At 38.8% G+C, this 10358-nt stretch overlaps 1 protein-coding gene across 1 annotated transcript; it reads left to right on the top strand.

Annotated features, from left to right (window-relative positions):
- The first annotated feature begins 232 nt into the window (after positions 1-232).
- On the top strand, positions 233-9904 carry anapc4 (anaphase promoting complex subunit 4). The gene is made up of 28 exons (XM_069679982.1): positions 233-461; positions 1106-1221; positions 1299-1404; positions 1499-1631; positions 1724-1798; positions 1889-1915; positions 2002-2046; positions 2142-2226; positions 3116-3223; positions 3319-3489; positions 3560-3624; positions 3739-3781; positions 3867-3943; positions 4033-4133; positions 4222-4273; positions 4409-4464; positions 4578-4624; positions 4710-4766; positions 5200-5256; positions 5348-5441; positions 5620-5717; positions 7113-7174; positions 7277-7315; positions 7403-7504; positions 7587-7664; positions 7767-7934; positions 9266-9389; positions 9560-9904. Exons 2-28 carry the CDS (start codon positions 1114-1116, stop codon positions 9803-9805), a joined length of 2424 nt encoding a protein of 807 aa, XP_069536083.1. The 5' UTR covers positions 233-461; positions 1106-1113; the 3' UTR covers positions 9806-9904.
- The last annotated feature ends 454 nt before the right edge of the window (positions 9905-10358 follow it).

Genomic DNA, 10358 nt, shown 5'->3' with positions numbered 1-10358 from the left:
CTAACACTCTCGGAAACGATGTACACTTTTAAACTGAAATGAGTTTATACTTACATTGATTGTTTTGGGGAAGTTTTGTTTCTCCTAAAATTCTTTCAACAGACACTGAGTGTCTGGCATTTCAAATCGCGTTTCCTTTCCGCGTAAATTTGTCCTTTCACGCTTACCATTGCTTCACAATGATTGGTCAGACGAAAAATATGGCGCTGTTCTCCTAATTGTAAAACATCATGATGGAAACTTGATTCAAGTGCTTCACATGACAGAGCAGAGTGTGTTTGACACTTTCATATGAACCATTCTTATGTTACAGTAATTGTTTGGCTGCCTTTGATGTCGAGCGCGGATAAATTAGCCATGGGATTTTCTCTCCTCTTGCTTCGCTAGCTTGCTAACAAACCTGCTAACAACATCTAACGTTTACATTGGAACAGAAGGTTTGGATCTGTCAACTCTTTACGGTAAGGGTGTCCATTAATTAGCAGTGGGTTAATTTAGCTTTCTAGCACTGTGCAGTTCGTTACTTCGTTTGTTATGCATGTCGTTATCCACCTGCTTTACACTTTTTTACATGCTAGTGGTGATTCCCAGATGCTATGGTGACATTTTCAAATGTTTATTTCAATACAACACAGTCCACAACACAGTAGTCCACCTTTACTGATATAAACAAATTAAGCGATAAAGTGTCTTTTAATTTAGCTTAATCAATGAAATATCTTACTATTAATCTTTCTTGATATATTCTAAATAAATATCAATAACAATGTTGAACAATGTTCTGCTGCTCCGAATAACCCCCATTATTTACCATGATTCTTTAAAGCCCCAAATGTTTTGCTTATATTGACAGGACTCCCTGGCTGCAGTCATATTGTATCTCAATAGGACCTTTCTGGTTAAATAATACAATCAGTATATTTTGCTCTCCTGTAAGACATAAACAAACTGTGGACATAACAAATGCTCAACTTGTCTAACTAAATCACAAATAACAGGGTTAGATTGTAACATGGCAGCAGTTTTTTTAAGATTCAACTGTACTTTATTTGTGTCTGTTATGCACATATTAAAAAATAAATAAATAAACTTTCCCATCTTACAGCCTCCAACATGCCTGCCTTCAGGCAGGTGGGGGAGAAGCAGCTTCCTAACCCCATACTGTGTATGGCATGGTCTCCCAAAAGGGATCTTATTGCGCTGGCAAACACAACTGGAGAGGTAGGCTTATTTTATTTCTGTAAAATCTTTATCTTTATAGGTGTTATAGTTATTTTCATCTTCATGTTCTTCCACAGTTATTGCTCCATCGACTGGCTAGTTTCCAGCGTGTTTGGAGCTTACCTCCCATTGAGTGTACTGGAAAGGAGATCACTGCACTTGCCTGGCGACCTGATGGCAAAAGTAAGACAAGACTGTCCATCTTAGTGTTTTTTAATGTCTGTATGTTGTTGGGAATACAAAGCTGTCATGTTTGTATCCTCTCTTTAATCCCCAGTACTGGCCTTCAGCCTCAGAGACACTAAACAGGTGGTCCTGTGTGGTGTTGAGAAAGCAGAGATCCTCCATGTGTTTCCAATGCAGAACCCTGTAACCTGCATGCATTGGATGGAGGTGACGGAGGAAAGCAGGTATGCATGAGGCTCAGGGATCAAATCAATAGAACATATGACGTCTGATTGTCTCGAATAATGTGAATATTTGGTCTTTTGTTGTGTTTCAGTGCCCTCAGCTCCTTCTACAACTCAGAAGACGAATCCAAACTATTTCTTCCCAAATTACCAACACTCCCCAAAAGGTAACACGAGCATTAGCTGCAGGTCAGATAAATAAAGCTGATCCTGCGTTCAATGATTAACATTTTTCAAAACGTTTCTTTTTACCCCAGCTACAGCACAACTTCAAAGATCTTCAGGTGGGGCAGTATTTTAATGACATCATTGTATTGTTTGATTTTCTATCATGTGATAATAACTTTATGTTCTTATCTTTCTGTCACAGCGAGGAAAAGTCTGATGAGATAATGAACCTCCTGGGAGAAGTCAGGTAACAAAAGGTTTCAGGAACACACAGATTAAAAAAAGAGTCTTTATGTTGGACTGAAGATTTTTCATCACCTTGTTTTGTTTGTTTGCTTTCAGGCTGAACATTCTTGTTCTCGGTGGAGACGCTGGCTTTGTGGAGCTTTATGCTTACGGGATGTACAAGATCGCCACGCTAACAGGGGTAAGGCTCTCTCACTTATTAGTAATAGTTGTCCATTACATCTTACAAAACCTATTAATTAATCAGGTTAACAGTTTTATGTTGGTTACTGATAAACTGTTAGCTGAAATATTGTATCTAAAGTGAAGAGCAGTGTCATTAAACAATAACAGCAGTGAAGTGGTTTGCACTGTCCAAACATCCTTATATAATATGCATTTCTTTAGTTTGGCCTCATGGAGTACTGTGAAGGTGAAACCTCTCGTCTGACACAGACCCAACACAGTTAGTTCACAATGTTTACATGAATCACAAAGTAATTATAAACGATTTCATGTTTTTAGATAATAAATCTTAAGAAAACACCAAAGAGCTGTACCTGTGGCATGAAAATGAAAGATCTTTTAATGTAAGAAATTAAATATTTAATGTCTACAACCCTGTTTGCACTTGTCCACCATTACAGGGGCCCCTTCTGTGATTTAGAAATAACCCACCACACGTGTGTCCTCCCTGCAGAGTATTTTAATTACATTTCCTGACGTTTTGTTGTCAAATGTCTGGTTAGCATTTGCTCCCTAACACTTCTACTCATGGGCCTCCACATTATAACTGTTTATTGATTAAAAAAATGTCCTCACAGAGATGCCGATTCCCATGGGGAAAAGATGTATACATGACCTCCTTGTTTGGCAAAATGTAGTTTGAAATTTTAACTTTACAAATTGCAAACATGGAAGATCTGCTCGGGATTAATGTCCGCAGACCTCAGCAATAATTAATAATAATAATAATACATTTATTTTATATAGCGCTTTAAAAAGTTCTCAAAGACATTTTAAACAAATAGCAAAGACAGTAAAAGCAATATACCTCATAAAATGTAGTTATTCATGTAATAACTCTCTAGGTATCAGGAACCTGCCGCAGCCTGAGCCTGTCCAGTGATCTCAAGTCTCTGTCCGTCATCACAGAAGTCAGGTCTGCAGACAACAACCCAGAGATCTGCTACATCCAGGTCAGACGGATGATTTAACTTCCTTCATGTCCTAGTTTCTGCTCACTCTTTGTGTTTGTATTTGCTTTATCTCATCGGCCATCTTTGTCTTCCAGCTGGACACGGGCTTGTTGTCAGACTGTCTGCCTGAGGTCACCAGGATGGCACGCAAGTTCACACACATCTCTACGCTGCTGCAGTACCTGCACCTCTCACTCACCTGTATGTGTGAAGCCTGGGAGGACATCCTCATGCAGATGGATCTGAGACTGACTAAGTTTGTTCAGGTCAGTTGTCGAGGGTTTGTAGTTTAAGTTTGCTACAAAACAAATGTCTTATATGTCCCTTTTTTTCTAGGAGAAGAACACGAGCACTCAGGTTCAAGATGAGTTTCTGGAGCTTCTGCTGTGGGGACAGTCAAGGTGAGAAAACAGGCGATTTCTGTTGTAATGTGTGGAGTGTCATGTAGGTGGATGCAGGATATCTTATGCTGGTTAATCATATTAATGTAACCATTGGTCTCTGTTCCCATGTAGCCCTGAACTGCAGGCTCTTCTCATGAACCAGCTGACTGTCAAGGTGAGAGAAAGAGGTTTTGTATGTGCACCTCTTCTTGCAGTGCACACAAGATTTTCCTTTAACTAAAAACATTATTTTTCTTCAGGGGCTGAAGAAGCTCGGCCACTCCATAGAGTCCTCATACTCCAGCATCCAGAAGCTCGTGATCAGCCACCTGCAGAGGTATTTTCAGCCTTTCACTTCTCCTCTATACCACATGCTCCCTGAAGCTCGGATGTTAAAGTATCCCTCTCCCCTTTGCTCGGCTGCAGTGGCTCTGAGGCTCTGCTGTATCACCTCAGTGAGGTGAAAGGCATGTCTCTGTGGAAGCAGAAGTTCGAGCCCCTCGGCCTGGATTCAGAAGCCATAGAAGGTACCATCTCCTCATCCTGCAGGTTCAGTAAAATTGTCATCAAATGTTTTTAGCATCAACAATGATCACCTGTGTTTTCTGTTTTCAGGTGCCATCACAGCTGTGGGTTCATTCTCTCTGAAAGCCAACGAACTTCTGCAGTGAGTTTTCAAATCATTCGCTTCATGTTCCGTTAGAGATGTTCATGTTATTGTTGGAGGCATTTCTGTGTCTGCTGCTGTTTTCCACACGTCACTGCTCTGAAAAATATTCACTGCTTTTATTTTGTCATTCAGGGTGATCGACAAGAGCATGAAAAACTTTAAAGCCTTTTTCCGGTGGTTGTATGTAGGTAAGAATAAAAGTCACTCCTGATGTAGAGACATTTATTTCTAATTGCTTTCATACAATTTAATGTAGTTTAAAGATTTTTGATTTGTTACTTTATGCTTTGTTTCCCCACAGCTATGCTCAGAATGTGTGAGGAGCATGTACCACCAGAGCTCAACAAGGTGAGTTATTAAAGCTGCTCAGACAGAGATGTGATATGTTAATGTGTACCTGAAGTAAGATTTGACGTGTTGATGAATCCGTCAGATGACGCAGAAGGACATCGCCTTTGTTGCTGACTTCCTGTCTGAGCATTTCAGTGAGGTGAGATCTACGAAGTGGAACTTTAATGTCTGTTAATTCAGCATCTTTATAGCTGTTTAAGATTTCAGTTGATTTATTAATCTGATGACACATTTTTCTATTGATTGGTTTTATTTTAAATGTAACCACTATATCTTTTTGGTCTTTACAATAACAGATAAGAATGTAATTTTTAAATTTGTGCGGCATGTTTTATAGAAGGCGACCGTCACTTTGGGAACTTTAATGTGCCTCACCAATTTACTCCTAAATCCTCACAGTAGCTAAAACATGGCAAACAATAATAGTACCGTTTTGTTTCTGTGTTTATATGTTTCCATGTCAGGTTGTCGTCCATAATCACACAAAATGATTAGAATCTTTTACAATAAAACTCCATGTTAGACAGTATAAATGTTTTCATCTGTTGATTGATTGATCTCATGTTTTACAGAATGAAGAACTCTTTGATCGTAAAGGGAAATACTTCAATGTAGAACGAGTCGGTCAGGTGAGTGCCTTTGTGTTGCGTAACCTCAGGTGTTTCCGACTTCAGCTCTGTCTCACAACATTCTGGTTTTTCTTTCATGTGGACGTTTTAGTACCTGAAGGATGAGGATGATGACCTGGTGTCTCCGCCCAACACAAAGGGAAACCAGTGGCTGAAGTTTTTACAGGAGAGCTCACACCTGAAGGGTGAGCTTTGACTTTTGACTTTAGAAGTGCAGAAAAATAGTCGTTAATGATCAGCTTTATTGCTTGTTTGTTGTTTTTAAATGAGGTTAAATGTCTGTTTGTGGCAACACTACTGGGTGTCCATTTACGTTAAAATTCCAGTTCAATGACTAACAGATCAAATGTTTGTTTTATCCAGAGAGTCCTTTGCTGTTTCCGTCATATCCCCAAAAGTCTCTGCACTTCGTCAAGAGGATGATGGAGAACGTGATTGAGCAATGTCTACAGAAACCTGCTGTGAGTTCTGTGTTCTGTCCATGTTCCTCTTTTTCTGCACTACAACACAACACAAAGATACAAGTGTCAGTGAATGGCACCATACACTGGATATAAAAAGAAGACGTAGTTTCTTAGTGAGGCCAATGTTGGCCACTGTTGAGGAGCCTTAATCTGCACTCTTTCTAATGTCCAGCAGGAGGCGACGCTAATGGTTGTAAAAAAAATGTCTGATTTGTTTATTTATATGAAAATGGGCCGAAGCCTCACTTGATTTATAACACTAGTAAACTTTTTCATGAGTTTACTGTGACGGCGTATTAGGGCCATTGTAACAAAAAAACAAAAAAAATGCAGCCGGAGGAGAAAAGTAATAAACTTGAGATTAAAGTGAGAAATTAACCAGAAAAAAATTGCAAATTTGATCGAAAATAATGAGCAAATATACGAGATTATGAAGTCATATTTATCCTGTTTTCTCTGCACACAAGAAGCAGATTTCTTGGAGGAGAAACACTGAGTGACCCTCTGCTGCAGAAACACACGTTATTATGCTCCCGTTTGCCCCGGGGGTTACCATCACACATGAGTTACCCTACGCACTCATGACAGATACTAAAAGTAAACCTGCGTTACAGACAACAAATATACAAAACCACTTTAAATCAGTGATTTCAGTCCATTTGTTGTATGGATGGAGGTGTATACACGGCTGTGGCTGACTACTATATTAAGTGCGTTACGCGTTCGGGTGGGTGTCCAGAGAGGATTCGTGCGCATGTTTGTGACTTGGTAATCTCATAAATTTGCTATTTTTTCTGGCAAATTTACGACTTTAATCTCGTAATTTTTTCATCTTTTTCTCTGAATATTCCTCTTCTCCTCCGGCTCCGCTCAGCATGATGTTCATTTTGTAAATTATGATCCCATTTAGAGTAAAATAGATGATTAAGCTGGGTATGCTTTAGGTCAAGGCTACACTTGATTGACGGGTCACTGCCAAGGTGTGGAAATGCGTCTTCACCCAGATGTCCAATTTTTGTCACTTTGGGCTCCAAAAAACTAAGATAGCAGCCAAACAGCCAAAACACAACATCATGGAAGGCCACAAATCAGCGAGTCGACGTCCACTTCTTAACTACAGTCTGTGACCCAGTGACCCACATGCATGAAGTTTGAATCAAAATTTAAGGGTAGATACAGATAATAGGAACAGCACTGCTTTTCTGTGTGTAGATTAAAAGCCTCCCAGCAGCCTTTTACACATACTGTACAATATAAAACATTTTTATTTAAAGTAAATTATTAATACTTCCTTGGGTAAAATGAAAATGCTTTTTAAACATGAACTTCAGATGTGGTTTTATAAGATTGTTTTCTTTCTTTTCACATGTTTCTTTTCTTATTTCTATGCAGGAAGTCATTGGGAAGTCTGTAAAACAGTCCATCTGTTTGCCCCTTTACACAGTCCCTGACAGGTACGATATATGTCTCCTAATAATCTGTATTATTCTACTATCAATTACTAAAATAATGTGATTACATTTATATTTATTTGTTCATGTCCTTTGTCTTTCCAGCTCTGAAAACACTCCACGACTTTTTGAGCTTCCATCTTTGTACGTAGAAACGAAACATCATGCAGTTTCCTAACCGTCTGTGCGGTCAGATATTTGTAATGATGATCTTTCTTTGTTGTTCTTCAGGTGGAATGACAAGAAAGCCAAAATGCACTATGTTTTGTTCTGCATGCCAGAGATTTCAGCCTCCAAGCTCTACCTGCTACGCAAACCAACAGACCCCAACAGGTACATTTGTGTCATTCTGGTGTATGTGTGACTTTCTTTACAGGTTTAATGTGTTTTAACAACATTTCTTTTCCTCCTGCAGACATATCCCCAACAGCGTCATGTCCATCGACCTCAGCCACCATTTTGACAATGCAGATGATGATAATGCTGCAGCCCAGTGAGTGCCTTTCATGTTATTCTTTTTTAAGGAGACATAAATGCAAGTTATTCTTTAGCTTGTGAAAGTGCTACCATGACTTATTATGATTTTCTTTGTCAGGCCTAATTGTGTATACAGCTGCCTGGATGCTCGCTTCTATGACGATGAGATGCTAACGGTGGTCCTCCAAGGAACCGAAGATCAGAACAAGAGGCGTGTCCTCGCTCAGCTTCCTCTTGCTTCCACACTCAGCTGTGACACTGAATTCAACTGGGAGCCGAACACGAGGTGTGTCTCTGTGAATGCATTGTTAGAAATCTAACCCTTTTTTATGAAAATGATTATCAGTGTGCAGTTTGCTTGACAATTGGGAAGCTGAATGTTAGAACTGAGTGAGTAGTTTCAAATTAAAGTGTCATTCTGGTATTTCAAAACTTGGGCCATGTTTTTCTCCAGTTTTGGTCTAAACGACTAATTGGTACAAAAAGCAACATAATAGTTGAGGGTTCCTGATTGGAGTACATGCTAGACCTTTTGTTATAATAAGATGCTTTGTTTGACACCAGACACAGCTGTTATACACTTTCTACAAAGCAACCAGATTCCATTGACCATAGTTTTACTTCGCAGAGGAGGAAGTTGCTTTTCTCCTGCTGCTTTGATCTGCTTGTTTGTTGTAATTTTGTGTTACACAAATATTGTGTTGGAGCCAAATTAACCATTTATAACACTGAAGTCACACAACAACACAAACAAACTAACAGACGAAACAACAGTTAAACAGAAACTCCTGTGTTTGAACAGTAAAATTACTGAGTCTTGTGGCTTTGAAAGAAGTGATGTAATAGCTGTTTCTGGTTAAAAAAAGAAATCTTGAACAAAGTGTATTTTAAAGGGATCCTTTCTTTAATGTTTTCAGACGCAGTCAGGGCCTGTCAGTGGCAAAAATAAGCACTTTTAGTGAACGTACTTTGATCTGATGCAGGGTTTACCTAGCAGCACTTGCAGTCCATTTTAAAGCTGTAATGTAAAAACTGTTTCTTCCTTTTTGTCATGAAGACTCCAAAATATGTAAAAACTGGGGCCTGGAAACAAACAAAAACCGGACTCTGGTTTTAACAGGACAGAATCTTCCCTGAAACAGAGACTTTGTTTTGGCTGTTTTGTGCAAGGTTTCCTTGAGTCTGTCTGTGTGCTGTCACATAGTCGGTCTGTTACTATCTGTTGGTATATCTATCCATTTGTTAAATTGCATACAGTAGTCATTAGAGCTCTTTATCTTTATCACAAAGAATTTCAGGTTCACTAATACTCTGCACTTCGCCGGATTAGAGTCTTATTACATTATTAAACAATGTAATTCCTTAATCCCCACTAGTACAAAATGTTACATGTGTAGCACACTGTTCATCATGTGAAGGCACAGCAGGGATAGATGCTAATGCTTTAAGGTACTGGCTCCAAGGGCTACCAAGCTAAGCAACAGTCTTCTTAAACTATTAAAAAAAGGTTTGTAACCATTAGTTGTTTAGACCCCATAATGTGTGAAAATAGTGCCCAGGTTAAAAAAAGATTGGAATTCCTCGTTAAGATTCTGAATATGTAATCCGTATAATCAGGTTGGACCAGCAGAGCAGTGCCATTCCAAGCCAAGGACTGGTGTTGGGGAATCAGTGGCGTGAACTGGAAAGCATGAAGGCTCAGTTTGTGGCCGTTAATGGAATCCGCAAAGTAGCCTGTGTGGTATGTGAAAATTGTCTTCCCTTTATATTTGGTGTTAATGGATTTTATGTTTGAACAAACTGTACTGAAATATTCTGTAATTATGGAGGTATAATTGAGGTCAGATGATCATATCTCTTCCAGCGAATGAATGTAGTGGATCCTGGCATTAACTTTTTCTCTTCTGGCAGCTAAGCGCCAATCTGAGGCACATCCGAGTTTTTGAGATGGATGTAGAAGATGAAGATGATGAGGGAGCCGAGTCGCAGAACACCAGTGCTGACCAGGACGTGCTGGACACCACTATGAGCAGCACAGGACAGGGAGGAGAGGAGCGTGTGGAGGCTGATGATGAAGCTGGAGGGCAAAGAGGAGGAGACGTGTTGCAAAAAACTGAGGAGCGTTTAGAGTCAGAGGAAGCGCTGGAGCTCTCTTAAGACTGAGACACAAAAACAAGCTACTTAGACGAAGCTCCAGCTTTAGCTTGTTGCAAAATATTTTTTACAATGTTCTGAATGTTATGTTTGTGTATGAAAATAAATAGGTTTGTATTGATTTGTTTGTTTTTTACTTTATTCCATTATTTTAGACACATAGGTCCATACTTTTTTAGTGTGAATTTAAAGTGATCAATCATTGTTATCACGATGCCAATCACTTTATACACTTGTATTTTCGTAAAGACAAGCGAACATTGTGTTCTTTTAGATAAATAAATCGATTACTCTTAAATAAATGGATTTATAGTTAGGTGAATAAATAAATCATGCTTAGCTAAATAGGACCTTTTTGTAACTATATGATAATAAAAACGTTCGTTTTCAAACTTTATTCAACAAAACAATTACATATTTCAACCAGCTGCAAATGTAGACAACACAGCAGAGATAAAAACAAAACGTATATAATTATAAAAATACTATGATGGCAAAATAAATCAGTCCATAAAAGACAATTAAATATTATGAACAAATTGAAAAGTAAATCATT

This window comes from Semicossyphus pulcher, unplaced genomic scaffold, assembly GCF_022749685.1.
Source record: "Semicossyphus pulcher isolate SPU_LCO1_2020_fin unplaced genomic scaffold, fSemPul1.0.p SCAF_4, whole genome shotgun sequence".
Taxonomy (NCBI): domain Eukaryota; kingdom Metazoa; phylum Chordata; class Actinopteri; order Labriformes; family Labridae; genus Semicossyphus; species Semicossyphus pulcher.
The sequence above is the reverse complement of the archived record's forward strand: the minus strand, read 5'-3'. Positions and strand labels throughout refer to the sequence as shown.

Bases quoted from the DNA above. Each gene is read 5' to 3' on its own strand.
- anapc4 (XM_069679982.1), top strand. From the start codon at position 1,114: ATGCCTGCCTTCAGGCAGGTGGGGGAGAAGCAGCTTCCTAACCCCATA. The intron at 3,490-3,559 runs GTCAGTTGTCGA...CTTTTTTTCTAG, and splicing joins GACTGACTAAGTTTGTTCAG to GAGAAGAACACGAGCACTCA. The intron at 7,665-7,766 runs GTGAGTGCCTTT...TTTCTTTGTCAG, and splicing joins GATGATAATGCTGCAGCCCA to GCCTAATTGTGTATACAGCT.